This window comes from Pteropus medius, unplaced genomic scaffold (assembly GCF_902729225.1).
Source record: "Pteropus medius unplaced genomic scaffold, Ma_sr-lr_union100, whole genome shotgun sequence".
Lineage (NCBI taxonomy): Eukaryota > Metazoa > Chordata > Mammalia > Chiroptera > Pteropodidae > Pteropus > Pteropus medius.
The window spans coordinates 12,980,108-13,003,286 of NW_024349796.1; the positions used below are offsets into that span (position 1 = coordinate 12,980,108).

General features: G+C 38.0%; 1 protein-coding gene across 3 annotated transcripts in view; it reads right to left on the bottom strand.

The window, feature by feature from the left end:
- Positions 1-23,179, bottom strand: part of GPATCH2 (G-patch domain containing 2) — a 139,663-nt gene that overhangs the window by 24,491 nt on the left and 91,993 nt on the right. For all 3 annotated transcript variants that reach the window (XM_039883380.1, XM_039883379.1, XM_039883378.1), the window contains exons 7-8: positions 17,004-17,043; positions 10,452-10,522 (exon numbers count right to left, since the gene is read on the bottom strand). In XM_039883380.1, the coding sequence (XP_039739314.1) occupies positions 10,452-10,522; positions 17,004-17,043 (111 nt within the window). The remainder of the gene's footprint in view (positions 1-10,451; positions 10,523-17,003; positions 17,044-23,179) is intronic.

Here is a 23,179-nt window from a genome sequence, read left to right on the forward strand (position 1 = left end):
ATTTGAATGCCAGAAAACATTTAAATATCAACATCTGTTGAATTATGTTAATTTAGTATAATATAATTGAGCATGAGTTGGAATTGATCAGACATATATGAAATAAACAAAGGTAAATTCTCAACAATATCTTGGTATACAAACAAATCACTACAGAGTGGTGAAAAAATATTCTTAAAAAGAAAGAGGAAGGAAAAATACTGCTTATAAAGAAATTGATTCTTTTAAAAACATAACTCTAACTCTATGGACATTTTATGATTTTTAAATTTATTTTTAATTGTCTCATAATTGAAAAGTAATGACAATTAGCTAACACAAGTGATAGTTAAATGTTTCATATTTGAATATTTTTATAAATTATTTGGTAAAACATTAAAGCATTCTAATTACACTTTCATATGCATTAAACTTTTTAGATCACAAGATGATTCCTGTTATGAGTAGTTACATACCTTGAAATTCAAGAGTTGACGTGATCTGCTCCATAGACACAAAATAGTATTTTTATATGGAAGGTGTTTTCGATGAATTTATTAGTAAGTTTATTCTGGGGGGGACCCATACGGTACAAATAATCAAGTAGCATCTGTTGTTTATTGTATTGCTGACTTAAAATATTCGTTTTTACAGTGCTGCATTTACTAATAAGTTAGGAATGCTCGTTGTTTTGGGAAGTATCCTGGCACGCATACGCACACTGGATGAACAGGTCCCTAAACATGCCCGTAATGAAGTTATAACCCAAGCAGCAGTGGCGACACAAGCTGCTGTGAGATGGCCCGGCAGGTGTCCCTTCATTGCTTCCTAGGGGAACCACCTCTGGGAGTTAAAGGTCACTTCTGTGTCCATGCCCATTTAATCATAGGGCCAATTTGGAGAGTGCCAACTGTGAAACAGACATCCTTCCTCAAGGAAATGGACTTCACACGACAAATTTATTTCAGCCACAGGTCACTGGAACAGCTTTCACATGATAACTATTTTCCATTATTAGTGACCATGGCCAAATCCAACTGCTGTTCTAGAGGTGACAGGCTGTGCATACTTTTAGTCATTTGAAAATATCTAGTTCATCTGCCAGATTTCAGGAAAGAGGGGGCACTGTAATGGGCATTTCACCAGGGAGCCCTCAACAGCTTTTTCATTCGCTACACGTCAGACACATATTTCCAAATGGAAAACCTCTTTTTATTTGTATGGTTTATTCATCTCAAACTGAAAACAACCTTACAAAATTCTAATTGGCTAATAACTAATTTTATTTAGTATAATCACAATTTAAAGTAACTCTCTATAATCATTGTTTAAAATTTTGGCAAGGAAGGTTAGAATTTCAGGATGCCGAAAGGATAGGAGGGAGGAGAACTGGTAATTTGAGAATAATGCCTTTTTTAATACAGTACTTCGGTCACAGAGTCAGATTAATTAAATCCCTTAAAACCATTTTATGTTATATATGTGGTATGTTTCCAATTATTCTAGTCTAAGTACCTCCATACCTAGAAGCTATTCAATTTTTTTAAAAAAAATTAGAACACATATGCAATTAAATGTGTTCAAATGAAACAAATATGAAATGTATACATTCTAATTAAAGTGACTATATAAATACTTTTGTTTATTCATTTGTGCATACTTATAAATGAACTAAAATAATCTAAAAGACATTTTTCCACATGGAGGATTGGGTACATTTTTTTAGAACAATAAAATTTAATGCTAATTTTAGGTTTAGATAGGAAAATGATAAAGTATTAGAAATTTTATTTTTAAAATTAGTATTTAAAAGCAGTTTCAAGCAATTCTTTTGGATATATAAATATAAAATAATGAAATGTAAAATGTTGAGTGATGTAACTTGCTTTCAAATATGTTGTCAAATCATTACTTTTAATATGACAAAGGAGGATTTGTTCTAAAAATGCTAAATTTATTAACATAGGACAGGTAACTTCTTATCTTAAATAATTAATGCATCAATTACCTTTATTGATACATTTAATTTTGTTGAAACATTTCTGTGAAAAGCAACGCTAAACAAATTTGTCCACGTCATTAACCCGTACTCTAATGAACAGTCATCCCATCCCAATTCATTAACAGCTGCTCAAAAATGTAGTTATTAATAGTTTCATTTATTTTTGGCAAACCCGCAAAATGACAAATAGTTTTGTATCTGTTGCAAATTAGATCTCCTTCCCAAATAACAGATGACACTATGGGGAAAACTGAGCAAACTGAATCCTTCCACATCTCTGAATCTTCAGAAGATCAAATAAAGAACAGCTGTAATTCTATTGTTTCATCCGCAACAAGATACAGTGATGTGGGTCATCACGTGAAAACAAATGTGCTCCGTATTACATAAACAGGAATGTCCCTTCTAACCCGATGGCCGAAGGTTGACATGGACGTGTGTGTGTGTGTGTGTGTGTTGTGCGCGTGAGAGAGAGAGAGAGAGAGAGAGAAAGAGAATGTGATGGGATTTATTTTGATCCATGATTAAATCTATTGTCACTTTTTCAATTCAGAAGACTCTTTTTACTACTAATCAGGCAAGATGACAGCAAAAAAAAGTTATTTCTTCCTTCTATTAATTGATAACACAAGAAATTATAGTACACACAAATCCAGGCATTATCTTTTGACACTAAGTAGATGCAAAATAAAATGCTTCTAAGAGCTAAGTAAAATGTGAACAAACACATGTTTCTAAAAGACGTTTAAAAATATTAAATAGAATTTAATAATAATGGAAATAAAAATGTTTTTACTTGATTTCAAATTATGTATCAAGGCTGCTAGATGATTTAGCCTTTGTGCTTTACCATAGTGACAAGAATCATGTAAGGAAGGAAATACGGCAAATTTCCAAAAAAAAGATACCAGATATAAAAGGCCCTGATATTATTTAAATAATTCAATAAAGTTGCTATTCACTATCAGTCTTTTTGTATGAATACTTAGAACAATAAAGACCAATCATAAACATAAAAATGTGTTAAGAATGGCACATCACTTACGATTGGGCATTGCTTAACATATGTTTTACTGACTTTCAGTTTGGGAAGTTCTGTAGTGCTAGGCAAAAGTTACAACATGAGAAACGATGTGAAATTATTTAACTATAGTTTCAAATTAGGTGAAGGCAGAGGTAAAGATCTTATTTCAAGAAGTCTAAAATTATATTTGAATACAGAAATAAAAAAATACGTAGATATCAAGTCTGGAATTTAAGAGAAAGACATGGGTTGAAGAAATAAACTAGATGTCACTAGTATTTTGACACACTTAGGCGCATTGCCCTAAGTGTTAGCTGAGTGTGCATGTGTGTATGTGTATGTGTGTGTGTTTCACTTTGGCTAATAATCTACTGCATGCAATGATCACTCAAAAACCAAGCCTGTTAATTATCCAATATGGACAGTAACAGAAAATAAGTAGTGTTTTTTTAAAAAATAACAAAAATCTATGCTTTAATGCATTCATTTATTAAAATAATTTTGCATTTTCCTAAGTTTTTATTTATATTTTCAAAGGTTTAAAGGTAAATAAAAATGAGAAAATGGCATGAACAAACTCTGCAATACTCATTCAATGTTAGATGAGATAATATACAATAAAACTAAGATGAAACTTCATAGTAGGAAAGTGAACAGAGAACATTAAAACAGAAGTATGACTGGAAAATAAAACCCCATGGATTAATCAAACAGAAGAACCAGAGGAGAACAGTCAATAAGATATAAGCAACACAGAAAAATGTAAGAGAGAAAGCACATGACTTCAGGGACTGCAATGCATACTCTTAGGAGAACACATCAAATGAACAGCATATATGAGGATAATGTGATGAAAAATTTTACACGACTCAATATCTGACACATCTACTCTACGATAAGGGCTCCCCATAGGGAATAAAAACGAGCAACAAACTAAAAGGAAGATGTATAGGACTAACCAATTGAATCAACTAAATTAAATTATCCATCTGTTAATAACTAGTATTTGTTTAAATTAGTTTACATTATACCTATGTTAAGAATCAGTCAAAAGTTTAATTATGGGACCCACGAAGTATCACACCTGAGAAGAATGAAATGTTAATTATGTTTACAACAAACATGAACAAATCGATGCGTTCATATTTCATTGATAACTATTCAGATAGGATGGAATGCACGTCATGATGAGCACCGATGATGGGGGCTGCAACACGGGAGACAATGTGTGAGGAGTGAGAAGCCAGTTAAGAAATCCAAAGGCACGCTGCCCTCGTTGGAGGGGGACACAGGGGACACCTTGAAAACTGGAGTCTGTTATTGATGAAGTAGAACTTCCCCAGGGAACTCTGTTTAAAGGAAACCTCAGCAGGTGGTCAGTTAGTACAGGCAGACATAAGCAGTCTAGGAGCTGGAAAATTCCCCTGCACCTATCATGGTTTTAAAGAACCCAGATGAACATTAAAGTGGACGTAGACAAAAGCAGAAACGCCACAGACTGGACACCCAGAAAACTACCAAATTATACTATAGTTAGTAGTATTAGTAAATGTGTCCCTGAAACTCTCCTACGGAGATCTTGCAAATTCCCGTAAGGAGCTGAGGGCACAACACCCCAAGGCTGAAGCTGTAACTTTACATGTAGTCACGCATCTGAACATCTCGGCTTTGAGTCACAGACAGCAGACCGCCTGTGCGTTTATCTTTTCTTACCTGCTTGGTATTTTGGGGGAGTAAATGATTCTAAAATGTAATTCATTACGATTCTCCAACCTTAATATTTTCCACAAGTTGAGAAAGGGAAGTGCAGTCCCTCACTCAAAAGGGGTAAGAAAAGTCAAGGCAATGTTAACAATACTAAGAAAGAAAATGGTTTCCAAGAGAGAGACACGGAAAAATGCATATAAAGAAAGAAGGTGAAGAACTTTTGTCTTGCACTTAATAAAACTTGTAACAAAAATTAAACTTGAGTAAGTCTTTCTCTCCTGGCGTCTATTTGACCTTTATAAATTGCCCTGTGCCTAACTCAACTGACACCCTCACAAGGACAAGAAAATACTGCATCCCTAAATAAGACAAAGAAGATACATAAAGGAATGTTCAAAGAAACAAGGTGAGCTCTTGGAAATGAAAAGCATAATCAATAAAAGATCTGGGACATAACAATGATAAAACTGCCCAGAAATCTTTGAAGATGATAATATACAAAAGGAACGTTAAGAAAAATTAGAGGATTATTTGATGGCACTCCAACATCCAAATAAGAGGAGAAGAGAGAAAACAGCAACCACCGTAAACCAAAGACGTTGGAGGAAGGCCTTCACGAACCTGAGGCAAAATGGTTTCCAAACCAAAATTCAAGTTCCGGCTAAATCGATCCATGGAAGACTGGAATAAAGACATTTTCAGACAAGTCAAGTCCTAAAGCTGTAACCATGCCTGATCTCTTTCTCAGAAAGCTCAGGACAAATAATGGCCTAGGGTGTCCAGGGAACAGGAAACGCCACCTAGGAGAGGAAGGAAACCCCCAGGATGATAGTGAAGAGAGGTCCCAGGGCGTCGGATGTGTGGAGGGTGCGGACAGCGAGCAGTCCTGAGTGGATCTAAAAGGAGGAGGGATCCAGGAGCAACGCCGCCCAGAAGAGAGTCCAGAGGCTTTACCCATCCATGGAGAAGCACGCGAAAGAAAAACCCCACGACTGTCTCCGCAGCAACAGAGAAGTTACACATCTGTGGCTAACATCCACACACACAATCATATTATTGGAAAACACGAATACTGATTTGCTCTGAATAGTACGATATTAGGGAGGAGGAGGGAAAGAGATGCAGGTACGCGGTGTGCACGTGTGTGCAGAGGGCTCGCAGCCGGAAGTCACTAGGTAATACTAAATTAAAGACTTCACGAAACAGTACTAGCAGCATGTAATTTAGGTCATTACCAGAGGAAATAGCTGAAAGAGTTGAAAGTGGTTTCCTTGGAGGGCGAGATTGGGGAATGAGGAAGCTCAGGGCTGGGCCCGCTGTACTTCATTAGAAATCGAACGGAATGGCTCGACATTCTAAACAACGTACGAAAGAGTAGGGTGAAAAATAAAATTTAACAAGTGCTCAGGAAACACACAGATGGAAATAACAATAGCATGCTTTTCATATTGCAGCTGGCACTGGAGCTCTTACACGGCAAATGCTTCGCAGGCATTATCTCATATGTTCCTTACAACAACGTCACACGATAGGCACTACTATTTTTCTCGACTTGACAGGTAAGTAAACGGAAGAACGGAGAAGTTAAGTTTTTTGCTCAGGAAATGGTGGAACCAGGAGGAGAAGCCACACACTCTAATTGCGGAGGCTGCACACAGAGGCCAAGATAAGGACTCAAGCAGCGCACTGCACCGCTGTAGAATTGTTTAGAACTCATCCTACAAATACTTTATGCAACAGATATTCATTGCCTACGTGTCGGGTATTGTTTCTGGTGCTGGGGACATACCAGTGAGTAAAGCAAAGACTCTCTGCCCTCATGAAGCTTAAAGAGAGGGGCAACAGGGGCACTGAGGAAGACACTTGTGCAGCAGGTGATGGCACTGGTGGGGGCGGGCCCTCCTTACACTGAGCAGACTTGAAGGAAACGGGGAGCAAGCCTAACGGATAGTTGCAGGGAGGCTGTGCAAAGGCCCTGAGACGGGAGAGGGCTTGGCATGCGGGGGGAACAGGAAAGAGGCCGCTGCGCCTGGAGCAGGTGAGTAAGTTAAGCTGGGAGGAGACGGGTCAGGGAGGAAGCCAAGAAGGGCACGGTCAGGTCGCAGATGGCCTTGTAGGCCAAGATAAGGACTTTAGCTTTTACTTGGCATGAAATAGAAAACTATTCAGGATTTTACGGCAAAAAAATTTTTTTAAGATCTTTATTGAGATCTAATTTAAAGTGCACAGTTTTTTGATAAGTTTTGACATATACACACATGAAACCATTACACCAACCACCATAATGAAGATACCCATCACCCCAACAGTTTCTCGATGCCCCTTTGTCATCCTTCCCTCCAGTCCCTCCCTGGCCCTTACCCCACACCCGTCAACAACCGATGGGTTTCCTGTCACTATTACGTTAGTTTACATTACCTAGAATTTTATATAAATGTGTTACATGTATCAATTCTTTATCCATTTTTATTACTGAATTGTATTCCACTGTATGAATATACTATCTCCATTTACTTGTTTATGAACATTTGGGGTATTTCTTTTGTTGAACTGTTATGAATAAAAATGCTAAGAATACTTGTTCTCAAGTATCCACCTGGACCATATAGTCAGTAGGTCTATGTTTAGCACTGTAAGAAATTATTTTCCAGGGGGTGTGTTCTAGTTTATGTTCCCCATGACAATTCTACATTGTGTAAGGTCAACCTTTTTCATTCTGGCCCTTTGTAAGTTCTAAGTGGTACCTCATCGTGGTTTTGCTTTGTATTTTCCTAATGAATAGTGATGTTTAACATATTGCCATTCACCTATCTTTGGCGTCTCTTCAAACCTGTGCTTGGTTTTCATTTTAGTTGATTTATTGAGTGACTAGAGTTCTTTGTATATTCTCGATATGAGCCTTTTACCAGACCTACGATTTGCAAGTTTGCTCTTCCATTCTGCAGGCTGCCTTTTCATTCTCTTAACAGTGTCTTTCGAAGAGCGGAGTTTTCCATTTTGATGAAGGCTAACTTATCCGTTTGTTTTTTTATGAATCGTATTCTAGAGTTCTATCTAAAAGTCTTTGCCCAGTCCAAGGTCACAGATATTTTATCCTGTGTTTTCTTGAAGTTTTATATTTTTAGATTTTGTATTTAGCTCGTATTTAGCTCATTTCGTATTTAGCTCATTTGAGTTAAGTCTGCTATATAGATTGAGGTATGCACCCAGGTTCATTTTTTGCAAATGGATATTCAATTGTTCCACTACCATTTTGTTGAAAACACTATTTTTTCTCCACTAAATTGTCTTTATTTTTGTCTTTTACTTCCTCAAAAATCTGTTGTCTATATATATATGAATGTATTTCTTAATTCTGTGTTCTAGCCCATTGATCTTTTTTCTATCTTTGCACCGATACCATACTTTCTTGATTACTGTAGCTTTAAAATAAGTCTTGAAATCAGGCACCGTTAGCCTTTTGACTTTATTTTTTTGTTTGGCTATTCTAGGACCTTTGCATTTCCATGTGAATTTTAGAATTGGCTTGTCAATTTCTATAAAATAGCCTTATAGGATTTTTCTTTGGATCGTATTAAATCTATAGATAAATTCTGGGAGAACTGAACTGACATCTTAAGAATCCTGAGTCTCCTGACCCACAAACAAGGTGTCTCTCTCCAGACAGGCAGGCTCTTCTTTCATCTCTCTCAGCAATGTTTCCATGCACCAAAAACTTTGATGAAGTACTTAGGGGTAAATCTGATAAAATATGTGTAAGATCTATCCAGTAAAAACTATAAAACACCACTGAGAAAAACTGAAAAAGAACTAAGTATTTGGTTCTTAATTGTATGTTCTATTTCTTGCTTGGTATTTTTATTATCTTCCTGTATCTCTTTTAGTTATGCGAAATTAAAATTTTTCGACTTGTTTGTTCCAACACTTCTGCTTCTGTTGGAATCAGTAATCCAACATTATTTTCTTTTGCAAAGGCTGTTCTCAAATGTCTTATTCTCTTGTCCTACTGGGCAGTGTTGCAGGGAAGGGCCAGTCTTCCGGTCAGCCCCAAGTCCTTCAGTGACTGGGAAGGAATGAATCAGGGTAAAGAGGCTTTGATACTAGGAACACACACAGCTCCCCAGTTAGGAAAACTCTCTCTCCCTCTCCTCACTCCCAGAGAGAAGGAGAAAGAGCTGTGATTCTCGAGCTCTGCGGTCGGTGGGGGCTGGAGCGAAGACATACTTTGTGGGTGAGTCCTATTAGATTCTCCCTGTTCCTCACAATGCAGTGCCGTGAGCTTCTTCGTAGGTGGTCGGCCTTTCTCTGTGGATTCTAAGATCTTCTCCTTGTTTTTGGTGTACTACCGCACGCTACTAAGTGTGGATTTCTTGTTATTTATTCTACTTGGTGTTCACTGTGCATTCTGCATATGTATCTAGGGGTTTATAACTTTCATCAGTTTGGGAAATTCTTAGCCAACTTCTTTTCGAATGTTTTCTTCCCAGCCTTTCTGTAGTCTCCACCAAGGACTCTGATTAACTATATCTTAGACCTTTTCTGTAGTTCTTAATTGCTCTTTCGTTTTTCCAACTCTTTGTGTTTTTATGCTATATTATGGCCTATTTCTTCAGAGGTAATTTCACTTGACTAATTATCTCATTAAAAGTCATATTTCTCATTTCTAATAATTATATTTTTTAATTCAATTCTGCCTGGTTAATTCTAATAGGGATCTGTTGCCTGCTCATTTTATTTTTATAAACATTTCATCCATAGTTATTTATAACCTGTATAAGTTTTATACAGATTATAATTTTAATTCATATTTTATAATTTTAGGCTCTGACATTCTTAGGGGTAAACACATTGATTTTATGTTGACTGACTGTCATTGGTGGTCAGCTTCTTATCTGTTTGGCAATTTTTGGTTGTCTAAATTGGGTAGGCAAGATAGGATTTACATTTGCTTCTGCAGGTTTTCTAGCGGGTTCTCCGTTGGGGGTTAGTACTTAAAAGCTACATTGCCTGCTTGGGAATGTTAAATGCAGTGGCTAGCAAACTAGCAATGAGAAGCCATCGGATGCAGTGGTGGCTGCTAGATCAGTTATCTTGTTTACGATTGAATAAGTATAAATCTCAGCATAGCAGTTCTGATCAATATTCTGAAAGCCACGTTCATTTAAACAAAAATTAAGTTTTCAGAGATACCCCATGTAAACTTTGAAAATATATCATCTAACAATAAACTGGCACAAATCTTTGTATTAAAAAAAAAAGAGAACATCGACTCGGCAATATAAAATGAGCAGGAACCTAGAAGCACTTTTTTAAAAAGATTATGTTTTCTATATATTCATTTATATATGAGAAGAAGAAATTCACATGCTGCTCTTTCATGAGGTCTCAGTACCATTTAAATTTGGGGGAAAAGATTAATTCTACTTTTTAAAATCAAAAAATAACACAATTAGTCTAAATCCTGACCTAAAATTCATTAGTTATCGGAGATATAAATTTTTTCTTTTAAAAATTCATTCTTTATTTTTCACCAGCTTTTAAAAATACACTTAAAATGGTATCTTTCTAATCATTACTAGTAATCCAAAAACATATTCTTAAAAATAATACATAAAATATTTTAAGTTGGCTCTTTAGAACCAAAGAAAACCCAACTACAACTCACCGTATTCATACCGGTATGAAAAACAATGGCACATGATTAAATGAACAGAATTAAAAGTGATTTTTAATTCTTACCTGCTGGCCGTTTTCACAGAGCAGTTCTTCTTGTGTCCTCTCTCGGGTCGGTTATCTCTCAGAAGCTGGTGCTATCCAAAGTGTTAAGACAAAGTTGTAGAAACAAAAATATTTTCATTATATGACTTGGTAAGTAGAAGAGGGTTCTTCTCATTTAAAGGGACACATTCCTTCACTTGCGTTACTTTTTTTCCCCCTACTGGTTTCTCTTGCAACGAAGGCTGCTACTCTTCCTAGTGATGCCACTGAGCATCCTGCAGGAACGTTAGCAGGAGCGGGCAGTCCAGAGCTTCTCCGACGGCTCCCCTGCTCTCGCAGTCAGCCAGTACACGGCCCAAGGCTGGAGGTCCAGACCTCACTTCTGGCCCTGGTACCCTGGACTGGTCCTGGTAAAAGTGACATAACTTCTCTTACCAACGGCATCTTCTGCTGTGTTCAGCTGCGAAGTTTGGGGGGCTTTGTCACCTATACTGACTCAAAGATCTAACATTATTTCCTCTGATTTTACTGGCCTAACATGGCAAAGAAACACACTTAAAACATACGTTTTCAAAGAAATTACTAGTTTTGAAATAGGTAATTAGAAAATACATATATTTGGTTTCCTTCTCAAAATGCCTCACCATCTACTTTCTTTCACGCTTACTTTTTTTCTATTTGAAAAGATAAAAAAAAAAGGTCAACTTTGTTTACTACGTGGTCACTAAAACTATAGCTTATTTATACAGAAAATGATTATACACAAGACTAGGCTAAAAAGGAGTTGTACATCCTATCAGAAATTAGTCCTAAGAGAAATGAAAGTCTTAGAACTAATACTGCAGGACAGATCTGGGTTCTTATCTCTGCTGGGCACATAGCTAACAAGTCACTTGATTCTAGTAACAGATCTGCCATTTACAACTGTGCAACCTTAGGCAAAGCACGTAAGCTCGGTAAGTCCCAATCTTCCTCTGTAGATTGGGGATGATACTATCTACCTGTAAGGCCACTCTGTCAAACAAGACAAACCACGTCAGATGCTTAGCGCTATGACCAGAACATTAAGAAGTGCTGGAAAACGGTTCCAATGCTACAATTATGATTATAATTAACGAGCCTGGCTGTCGATGAGTATTGTATCTGACCAGTATCAATGACTTTTAATGAAATAACTGCTTCGAACTATTGAATGACATCGTTTAGAATCAATTATCAGCAACATTCGGCCATCTTTGAGAAGGAACAGACCTTAATTAGATCAGCAGGCATGTGGTTGGCTCACTCAGTCTTTTAGGAATATCTTAACTAAATACGTATATATTAAATATCTTAAATACCCACTTCTTAACTAAATATCTTAACTAAATAAGTACATATTAAATTTATCTTAAATACCTACTTCTGCCCATCCCCACTGCTGCCATCCTAGTCCAGACCATCACCTTCTCTCACCTGTAACAGCCTCCCCAATGCCTCCCAGCCTCCAGCCTTGCTCCCAGCTAATCCGTTTTCCACACTGAGGCCAGTAATTCTAAAATTAGACCTGATTACATTACTCCCTTCAGGTAAACCCCACAATCTTGTGCAAGGTTTTTGTGGCCCTTCATAATTTGATTACATTTCTAAACTCGTAATGCATTATATTTCCTCCTACCCCCAACCTAACCTCTTTCTAAATTATATATCCCAGTCATGTCAAACTTTTAAGTTTGGGGCGTGTATCACATTCTCGCTCCCCTTTGGCCCTTAACTTCAGTTATTCAATCAATCTGTTTGCATAGCCAAGGTCCAGCACATTGTCTGGGATTTTTTTTTTTTTTTATTGCTCAACAAATATTTGTTGAATGAATGAATAAATGAGATAAAAAAAATAAGAGTGAGATCTAGTGTCTGATATGTGGCTGAAGCCATATCTCATTATTACTACTTATAAAAAAACAGCAACGATTTATCTAAAGTCCATTAATCTGAAAGTGTTTCAACTTAGAAACATTTCGTACCATGAAAACTAAATTGTTTCTGAAAATAATTAATTACTTTGGCATTTCTAAGTCTAGTGCCTTTAAAAAAAATACATATACAAACCAACATTTGTGACACAGATAGCTGGAGGTGACGTGATGAAATCTCTACCTCCACCTTAAATTAATGGTACTAGTTAACTAACATTTCTAATTTTAAGATAAAAGACAGATATTTGAACACTATTTATTCCTGAGGTTTGTGTTCAAAACGGCAAAAAACTCAATATCCCCAACGCAAGGTTCTGAAATAGAATCCTATAGTTTTAAAAAACGTAACTGTAATGATCAAAATAAATATTAGGCCGTGCCTATGGCATCTGGCTAGTTCTCGGAGAGGCCACCACCTGAATGAACTTAAATGTGATAGCCCCTTCTCCGAACTCTGACTTTATGGCTCTTTCCATTAGATTCATATGGGGATTTCTTTTCCTCCTCAAATTTATAGTTTTGATGGGCTTTGTACAGAAAAAGAGACAAATATTGGAATTATTTAATACAATCTACCTCTATTAAGAAACCGTCACAAAACTATCTCACTTTATCAATAAAATTATAAATGTGGGTGTCACTTTGCAAATTTACCATCAAACTCAGGTTAAAAAAAATACAGGCGCAGATGTCTGGGTCATGAATTTAACAAGTTAATATGGGACCCTACGACTTTTAAGGGGCAGAGATGAAAAAGGTAAACCAGAGAGTTACTAAAAATGGAAGACATGTATTTGAAAGATTCTCAACATGTTTCTGTTATGCACCAAAGAACAAAAACGAAGAGGGAGATCGGTCATAAATTCACAATGAAAAGAAACAAGGCTCCTTGAGCTCTGCTCTAATAAGCAAGGGTAGATAGCTCACTAGGCTTTGAGAAACTTTTCCTTCTTCTTATGGATAGTTTTTCTGTTTCCTTGAATTCCTATCAGTGTCACAAGCGAGGTCATCACTTTTCAGGGTTCTGACTCAACAATGTCAACTCTGACTAAAAACTTCTGAAGATGGTGCGAAGTGCTTCTTACCTTCCCACTTTCAGATTTCTGGACTTAGGCCAAACGAAGAGACAATTCCCTTATTAGTGACCTGCAGATGCACATTAAAAAATGACTCACATAAGAATTACATTAACGCTCATAAACAGAAAACCTAGTACGATGAGTAAGGCTTTCTGGGGGCAGACATGATGCTGTTGAATCAACGAGGAAGTTTAAGTTCTCCCCCCCCCTGGCTCATTTGGTTCTCGGCTTCCTTGGCAGCACTGTCTGGCTTAAGAATCTCTGTGGTTACTCCACGACACGCCAGATAACTTAGAGTGTTCGTCCCCAATGCAGGAGTGGAAGTTGAAGCGGTTTCCACCTTGCTCCTCCCAAGAGTGCTTCTCCCTGTAACTGTCTGGCGAGCCCTGAGAAGTAAGCTCAGAGTGTTTGTTCCCTTGGCAGTGACACTTTTCGGGGTGGGGTCCCCTGAGGTTCTGGGCCTCAAACAATTTTCAAGCCTCTCTTTCACACTCAGCAGTATCCCCCACCTTGGAAAAGGAGAACCATAATTGTTCAGCCACACTCAAGATCTACTTACTCATTAAAGATATGGAAACCCAGTCAAAAATGTCAAAATTGCATCATGTTGATGTCTATGAGGAAACTTCAGACTAAAAAAAAAAGACCCCAAAGAGAGAGAGAGAGAGAGAGAGAGAGAGAGAGTAAGAGAGAGAGAGAGTAGAGAGGAGAGAGAGGAGAGAGAGGAGACACAAGGTAGAGAGAGAGAGAGGGAGAGAGAGAGAGAGAGAGAGATGCTTCATAAAGCTGCCTCTTCCGCCAACTTCCATTTCTGACCTGACTGCTCTTTCTCCCTCAGAGGGCCCTCTCTCTGGTTTTCTCAAACATCTATCAGCATATTATAATTCTTCTTTTCTGCCTCAGAACGTAACCACCTCAGGGGAAAAGCTATGTTGTTTCGGCAGGTATCTCTTTTTGTAAAAGTGCAGAGTAGATGATGGCTGGTGGAAAATAGTGATTTACTGAACGCGTAATAAAGAAACGATAAGTGCACGTGGTGTAGACAGAAGCGGAATTGAACACAAAAGAAGAGCAAGGAAGAGGAATCAGAAGATGGGGAGAGGGGAGAGGGTGGAGTTTCAAAGGAAGCGGGGTTACCATTTCTGCCATTTCTTTACGTTTGTTAGTGGGTATCGGAAAAATAACAGGTGCTCGCCCATGCGAACGGTCACTCGACAGCATGTTGAAGGATTTTACCCATCTTCATGGTCTCGCATTTTGTCACTCGCATCTTGGTTTAGCCAATAGTTTGCTGTGCGATAGTGAAGCCTAAGTTGAACTAAGACAATTTTATCCCTCGAAATCTGAGTAGTCTGTCTGTGTATTTGAACACACATATGTACAGTTGATCCTCATTATTCGTGGATTCCATTTTTGTGAACTCATCTATTTGCTAAAATTTATTTGCAATTAAAAAAAAAATCACTCTTTCTGACACTTGTGAACTCACAGATGTGCACAGTGGTCAAACCTAGTCCCTTGCAGTTCTCGTTCCCAGGCGAGGTCTGATAAGGAGAGACTCTGTCTTCTCCTTTGAGCTCTCATACTGCAAAGAGTCTTTTCGCGGTCTACCTAGTGCTACTTTTTTTTTTTTTTTTTAGGTCTTTGGGCCTCATAAGGATGATTACGTTTCTTTAAAATGGTCCCCATGCCTTGCGCGGAAGAGATTTCTAGCATTCCTAAGTGCAAGAGAGCTGTGATGGGCGGCCTTCCGGAGAAAACACGCGCATTCGATAAGCTCTCCTCAGGCAGAAGGTACCGTGCTGCTGGTCACGAGCGTTCAAAGTTAAGGTCTCCACGATACGGAATAAATGAGGTGTCTCGAAACAGAAACGCGCATCAAACAACGTCGTGCGTTGATAGGCTAGCGACAAAGTTGTGACTGTAGGCTCTCAGGAAGCTGACTTTTCATAAATTGATCAAAAAGATTTTAAAAATTAAAAGAATTGAAACTGGTTAACTTTCTTATCTATACGTTATCGGTTACTAGTTTAACTGCAGAAATAAGGGATGGCTGGAAGCAATCAGTTATACTGTGATCTAAGACAGTAATTTATAACATCATTTTAGTGTTTCTAGAATTTTAAAAGGTAGAAAATGAGCTTTAAAAAAACCAGTATTTTGGGATAAAGTGTATCCTGATGCAGCTTACTTCTAGACGCAGGATCTTACATTGTCCATAGAGAGACCTGAACCGTTTGGGAAAGCAGAGCATCTAATTTTTACATTCTGAATAATAAGATGAACACATCATAGATGCAGCCTAGTTAATTCCCAAATCTTTAGAAATGGCGTTACATATTCTATTATTATGGGAGAAATATTTTTCAAAAGGAAAATCGCTCTCGTGGAAAAAGGCAAGTTTACAAAAAAATCATTAAAACTGAATTTCCAAGATATTTTTCTTCATTTAGGCTCATATGCGTTAGGAAATACATGGTCTAGTTTAGAATGAAGTACGTGGCACCTTTTATAAGTAAGAGGAACGACAGCCCAGCTTAGCAATAAAACACCACCAACGAAGCAACGCTTCCGATTGTGGCCCCCACGCCCGAGCCCCTCTTCATCTGTCTCTCTACCTGCCTGCCTGCCTCTAAGAAGAAATGACTCCCAGGGATCTGGGGTCTATCATTCCATGTATTTAAAGGTATCCCCTATATATGATATTTTTGACTCACTTAAAAAATAACTTTTATAATCAATAACAGAAAAAAAGTGTAGGAAGGTTGCACAGCCTAAAGTATATATGCTTTAAAAGTGATAAAAAAAAAAAAAATTAAGCCCTAAATTACATTACTATGATGCAGAGAGAGAACTAGTACCTTCAAGGGACAAAGAAAGTAAACTACTTTATATGTAAACTTTTTGTGTAAAGTTAACGAAAATGAATGTCAAGTTCTTCCTAAGTCAGCTAATCATTGTACTGCCATGTATACTAATAAGAGATTTAAAAAACCTCATCTAGAAATACAACAAACTTGTAAGAAACTATTGCCACTTCCTAAACGTTAAAGATTAAAAACATCCTCTTGCCCCCCTGAACAAGCCCGATTCCGTCTGATCTCGGAAGCTAAGCAGGGTCGGGCCTGGTTAGTACTTGGATGAGAGACCACCTCGGAAGACCAGGTGCTGTAGGCATAAAAAATAAGGTTTTGTAAGCTGACAAGGTCCTTGCAATCTGTAAGGTCAACCAAGGGTTGCCTCACCTAAAAAAAATGAAATAATAAATGAATGAATGAATGAATGAATGAATAAATAAATCGATCCTCTTGCTGGCTAATCTCATGTTTAATACAAATCGATGGCAGGAAGAGACCAAGCAGATGCTTACTGAGCATCATTCGCTTGGTCGGTGTCGTAAGCCCTGGTCCTATTCACTCCTTTTGAAAGAAATGGGGATTTGTATCCCTTCTCATAAAGCTGATCGAGTACGCTGAAGGGAGAGAGTTAAATATTAGAAAGGAACGCAGAGATTTCCTTTGGGTTCGGATGCTGCTTACCTGGCCATGCTCCGTCCGGGCCCCAGCGCCAAACCAGTGGCTGCAGAGGGAAAAGAAAAGGAGTCAGCACACGCCGTTCGCATCATCCATCTGCACGGGCCGCGGAAACGTGCTCGCCGCCAGCCACGGGGCCTTAAATGTGCTTTATTTTAATGGATGTTTCATGTAATTCTAGACTTACACCAATTCTGACAGAAATGTAAGAGTGCTCATAGCCCAGTAATTTTCAATTTAATAAGCAAACTCAGTTAGAATTAAATTTCCATTTAATTATGTTAACATAAACTGCTGGGACTATTCATTTTGCGAATCAATTCTGGTTATAAAATCTACAAACGCTATCACTTACCACAACTTAATTATAGCATCATTACAACAAATTATGACCTTTTGATTGTGGGAGTTTTAAAAAAACGTTAAGAACACAAGAATATTACATGCTCTGGCTATGCCTCAGCACGTGCATTCTGGACATTAGCTGAAGGTACCTTGAACTCGATTCTTCTTCCACAGTTAAAAAAAAAAAAAAAAAAAAGCCCAAGTAAACAAAAAGGTTTAAAATCAGCAGCGTCTTGTCTCATCTTTTCTGACCTGTAAGCTCTGTCCAGAGAAACTACTGTCACTTCTTCTGGCCTTTTCTTTTGGTATTTAATGATGTATTTCAAAAGAATGGGATTATACCGATGTTTTGTGATTGATTTTAGACGTGAAGGACTGACTCCCCACGACTGTAAACTTAGCCCCTTTGAAACTCCCGACCCCTTATTTCCAGTTGTAACACCATTTTTGATTAATCAGTTGTGAAGGCAGATATAACTGTGTGAACACTTCGCGGTGCTGAATTTTTCATTTCTCCTGAAGACGAGAGTTGTCTTGTTTTTCTTCCTTGGCTATTTTTTTCTGTGTACTCACTGGCCTTCTTTATGAGAGCTGTGGAATCCTTATCACTGCTAATTTTCAAATATTAAAAAAGGTGTCTGACAATATACCCATCCCTTCCCCACCGCCTCCCCCAAGCCTTCTGTCCGCTTGGTCTCATCCCGGCGGCTCTTCTCCAGATCTGCTCTGGGTCTTGCCTTTGCCTTCACTGGGCCTTCCTGTCATCGCTCTCCTTTGCCGTCCCTCTGTTCCCTGAATCCCATAGCTTCTCGGTTTATTTCAGCCTTTTCCCAAAGTGCTCACTTGAATAGTATCTTGAGAGGGCTGGAGAAGCACATTGTTGAGTTGACCTTTTCTCCCCTTTATCTGTCTGCTTGCTTCTTCACATGCGTAGTTTTCAATTTATCAATCCAATGCTTCTTCCTGTTCTCTTAAAAATGCGATCTGTATTTTCCCTCTCTGGATGCTTTTGGCAGTTTCTAATTCACTCGTACTGAGCCCTTGTCATCACTGGGATGGGCGAGATCTTTCCATCCAGAGATCTGGCTCTTTTGATATAAGAGAATTTGCTCATTTGTTTTCTTTATTTCCCTCTCTTATCACTGGTTTTTTTTTTTCCTTTCCTGCTGGAAGCATGTGCCACAAACAAGAAAGAAGTTTTACACAGGAGTTTAAAAAGAATGATCTGGAAGGGGCAATAACGTGGGGTAGGGCGATGGTGGCCGCCGTGCCCTTGGTTTACCTGTGGGTGGCCTGTCATACTCCCCCTGGCAGATTCAGATGCTTCCCATTCTAAACTTTCAGTGACTTTGCTCCTTCACAGCACTTATGTTCCTATCTTGCAGTCGTTTGTTTACCCTGATGGAGAATCGAGGTCCTTGAGAAAGGGATGGCGATCATAGTCGAAGTAACGGAACCGTAATAGTGGTCGTAGAAAATGTGGTAGTAGCAGTAGGAGAAGGGGCAGTACAAACCCGCCGCCTCCCGATGAATGTCAGGGGTGCGGGGTCCCGTGCTAGGCGTCGCACAGAGACGACCTCATTTAAACCTCACGACAGCCTCATGTGGTTCCCAAGCTCGGTTCTCCCTCTAGGACACAGACGCGGCTTGGGCATGTCTAGGAACAAAGCCTGACGTACGTACGTACAGTGAAACTCGCCGCACCTCCCTCATAGTGTTGAGAGGCTTCGACCAGACTAAGAAAGAATCTGGGGCATAGCAGTAGCTTTAAAACCAACCTCCCCTCGTAGCACCCAGTGACATATAGTAATATGTGAACTTTTCTTCTGTGATTTTTAATTCCTAAGTGTCAGTAAAGACACCAGTGCTCCTGGGTGATATTTCTAGGTCCCCAACAGGTGTAGCACGTTATCAAGTATGTAAAAGATGCTTAGAACACTCGTTTCTTCACTTGGCTTTTGGCCGAGTGAGAGTAGTGTCTGACTTTAGAAAAATCAGATTACCGGTAAAATGAAGAAGCGATACTACTATGACTGCTTCTCAGAGGCAATAAAAGCATTGAAAAGTGCCGATGAAAACTCCGAAAAATAAAGTATACTATCCAAATAAAGCAGCAGCAGCAGCATCCTGAAATGTTTTATACTTATTTCAATAATCTTTCTATATTTTACACAAGTATTTTGTAAAAATGTCTTACATAAGAGAGGCCCGTTTTTATCCTTACTCTAACTAAAAATTAAGACATATGTAAGCTAAATGACTTACCCAAGGGAATCGGTAAATCAGAGGAGGAATTGATCCAGTATATCTTATTTATCTCAACCTAAAGTTAAAGCCACTTTCATGATAAAGCAATAGATGCTAAATTTCAAAGTGCAGAAGTATTCCCAATGAACATAACCTTTAATCCAGGCAAAGCCTGCTGTAAGCAAACTCGATATTTATACAAAAGTAAAATAAGGGGTGAATATTTACTTTTTAAAGGAATTCATCATAGGATTATAGGTAATTACCTATGGCATTTAAAATAAATTTTGATGTACATACGATTCCTCAGGTAAATATCCTATACTTTAAAATGAAATAAAAGAAAAATATAAATATCAATTTAAAGATTAATAAATCATATTTAATCGATTTAAAAATAACTATCTTATAAATGATTGGAAAAAAGAGTAGAAAAATTCTGGAACCATTTGAGTTCAGTACATAAAAAGTAACCGCATTTGATGCCTTAAAAATTTTTTAAAGTAGATAGTCATATATTAACTTTATTTTTTACATTTTAACACATGTATTTTCAGAAAAATTAACAATGACTAAATGTAAATTTAAAATCTTAACATGTTTTTTCTCAGAAATTATATCCTAATTCCTCTGTTTTTGTTGGACTGAGGTTCTTGTCACTTTTTGTGTATCTCTTTATAGTCAGTTTAATGAATATTTCATTTATCTGGGCTCAATATTTTCTCTGAAAAGAAACCTATAGCATGCTAACAATTGGTCTTTAAATATAGTAGTACATTTTCCAAAAAAAAAATAATTTTTAGACGGTATATGAATCAATTAGTACAATTATAAGTGTTATGTTATTACAGTCATCGTGTTTTTTATCATGACACTGCAAGGCTTCTCAATATCTGTACATAGCACGCCGGCTTACCTCCAAGTCCAAGACTTCGTGTTCTGAAAAGTTGGTTGTTCACCAAATTTCTGAGTAGTTTCTTTTTTATAGCTGAAATTACTATAAAATATAATTTTTCCAGAAACCACCCAAACTTCATTGACCTACCTCTGCTACTCATCCGCTGAGCTATGCATTCTCAGTGAGGTGAGCCTTTCCACACTGAGCGCCAGCCTGGATATTGTTCGATCCACGCTAAAAACATCCTTTTCCGTCCCCAGCTCGGCAGCCCCGTTTCTTCTGATTTGTCGCTTTCTAGGCTGCCCTACAGGAAACTTTGTGACCACCTAACCACGTGGTTTAAAAACTGAAATTCCTAAATGATACTGTTTTAGAGCCTGCAAGCTATTTCCCCCTAGTTTTTAAAATCTACTCGCAAGTTTCGAATTCCATGAGGTAAAATTATTTTAAGTATTCCTGTATGAGACTGTTTTTGGAGTGATTTTCCAAAGTGAAACAAACGTTGACTTAGAGGAATCATGATTAACTGAATGAAAGTCGTTGTCGCTTACTATCCAATTAGTGGTTTCTAAATATTTAGGAACTTAATGACGATTTCTAGCCATTCTCACAGGTCCCAGATTACAATAACTGTGAGGGAAACTGCAGTTAGGATTAAATAAAACCACAGTTAGTCTGTACTTCCGCTGTGCGCTGAGCAGGCACTCGGAAAGGGGCGTGACTTCCTATCAGTAGCCGGCAGCGGAACTCCATAACCTTGAACCCAGAGCCTGTGATTCACATAGGCAGCACTGTGCTGTTTATTATAAGAAACCTAAACAACAAGAGAAAGTCTCTAACCACGGCAAATCCATGGTCCATCGAGGGTTATGAAACATGCATATAATAATTACGTTGTAGAGAGCGATGTGATAAATACTATAATCGAGTAGAAATAAAAGCCTGATGGGACAACACAGAAGATAGGGAGAATTGCTGGTGGGAATTTGGGGCAAAATGCCAAAGATTCCTTCAAAGAAGGTTGTGGCAGATACTGTTATTGCTTCTTCATAGCCTTGGAACTACCTACTTCCAGACTCATGGCTATGTCAGTAAACTAAACTGCTGTTTGTTTAAACCATTCTTTGCAGGATTTTTGCAATGCTTTTTTTTCTGAAAGCATGTTATACAACATTGGTTTTCAACAATCTTTGAGGACACTCTGTCTGAAATAGTTAAGAAAACATCCTCACATATTTTATGTAGACATCTAAATTTTTTCACAATCGATTGAAATATTTACAAAGGATCGGCTTTCTACCAATCACATATATTGCTTTTAAAATAAAACCATAAACCATGCTTTCAAATAAATATGCTGGAATCCAAATATCACTGTGATTTAATATTAAAAAAAAGACAAGTATTTCTTTAAAAGTTGAAAATTTTACAGGATTTATTTTTCTCTTTTCTCTAGTTCGCTGCCTCACAGAAGTTCATCCTAATGTAAACTATTTTTATGCTCAAAAGCCTTTTATTAATAACCCTATTATATAGTCCTCTGCATGTGTGCATATACATACACACACACATATATATATACTTTTCTTAAATTTCCGAGTACAAAACTAGAGTTAAAAAATCATTTGGAAAAGTTTATCAGTCAATGCTGATAAAAACTGTTAGTTGATAAGATCAACTAATTAAGCCAGTATAAATATAACATATTTTGATAACACTAAACATAAAAAATAAAATTTAATTAGAACGACATCATTAAAATAACCGTTTTCTCCCCCAATAGTTTGTGTATCCACTGATATTACTGCTAGCATCAATTCTATTCATATTTTTCACTTTTATGGATTTGAATGCTCAGAAACCTTGTTCACGCAGATTAGTAAATGGCAATGAAAGAAATTTGGTTAGAGCGGCCGCTTGCTCACTGAACTCTCTCAGAGTGGTTCTGCTGCTTTCGCCTAGCACGTCCTGATAAGTTGGTGGTTTTTAATCAATCTCGAAGAGCAAATAGGATGTTCGCACATAAGGGCAGGAGGGATGCACGAGCGAGGTCCCAGGCTCCAGCAGGCAGTGAAGCGGAGGTTATACTCAGGGAACGGGAGCCGACTAGATAGCTGGACCCTGGGCGTTAAGAGGGAGCGCCGACGGCTAAGGTAGAAAGGTCGCCAGAGCCAGATGATGGAGGGTGTTCGATGATATACTTAGGAGGTCTCCCCAAAAGCAAGAGGCAATACTGGAGGCTGTCGGGAGGGAAAGGAAAGGAGCAGAGCGGGACTTGGGTCGTATGTACTGAAACAGAACAGACGGAAAAACTCACGAGGCTCCTAAACGCAAAAGATAACAGAGCTTTAATTAAAGACGAGGAGGAGGAAGTTGAAAAGGATGGGGTCGGCGTGAGATCCTGCAGAAACTGAACTAGCAGCATGCAGGCTGTGAGGTCAGAAAATGACTTCATTTTAATCCTCAGTGTCGAGAGAATGAAAATCAAACCCACTGGGATAACCAGGAAGCTCTAAACATAGTGACGGCTGAGTTCCTCCCCCAGAGAATCTGATTAAATGGACTGAGAACCTCTGTAGAGGCCGGTGTGGCAGGGATGTCAGGAGAATACAATGAGGGTCACACCTGCTAATGTGAGCAGCAATCCTCCGCTGACATTCTCCAGGTTGTCCCATTTTAAATTCACACCTTC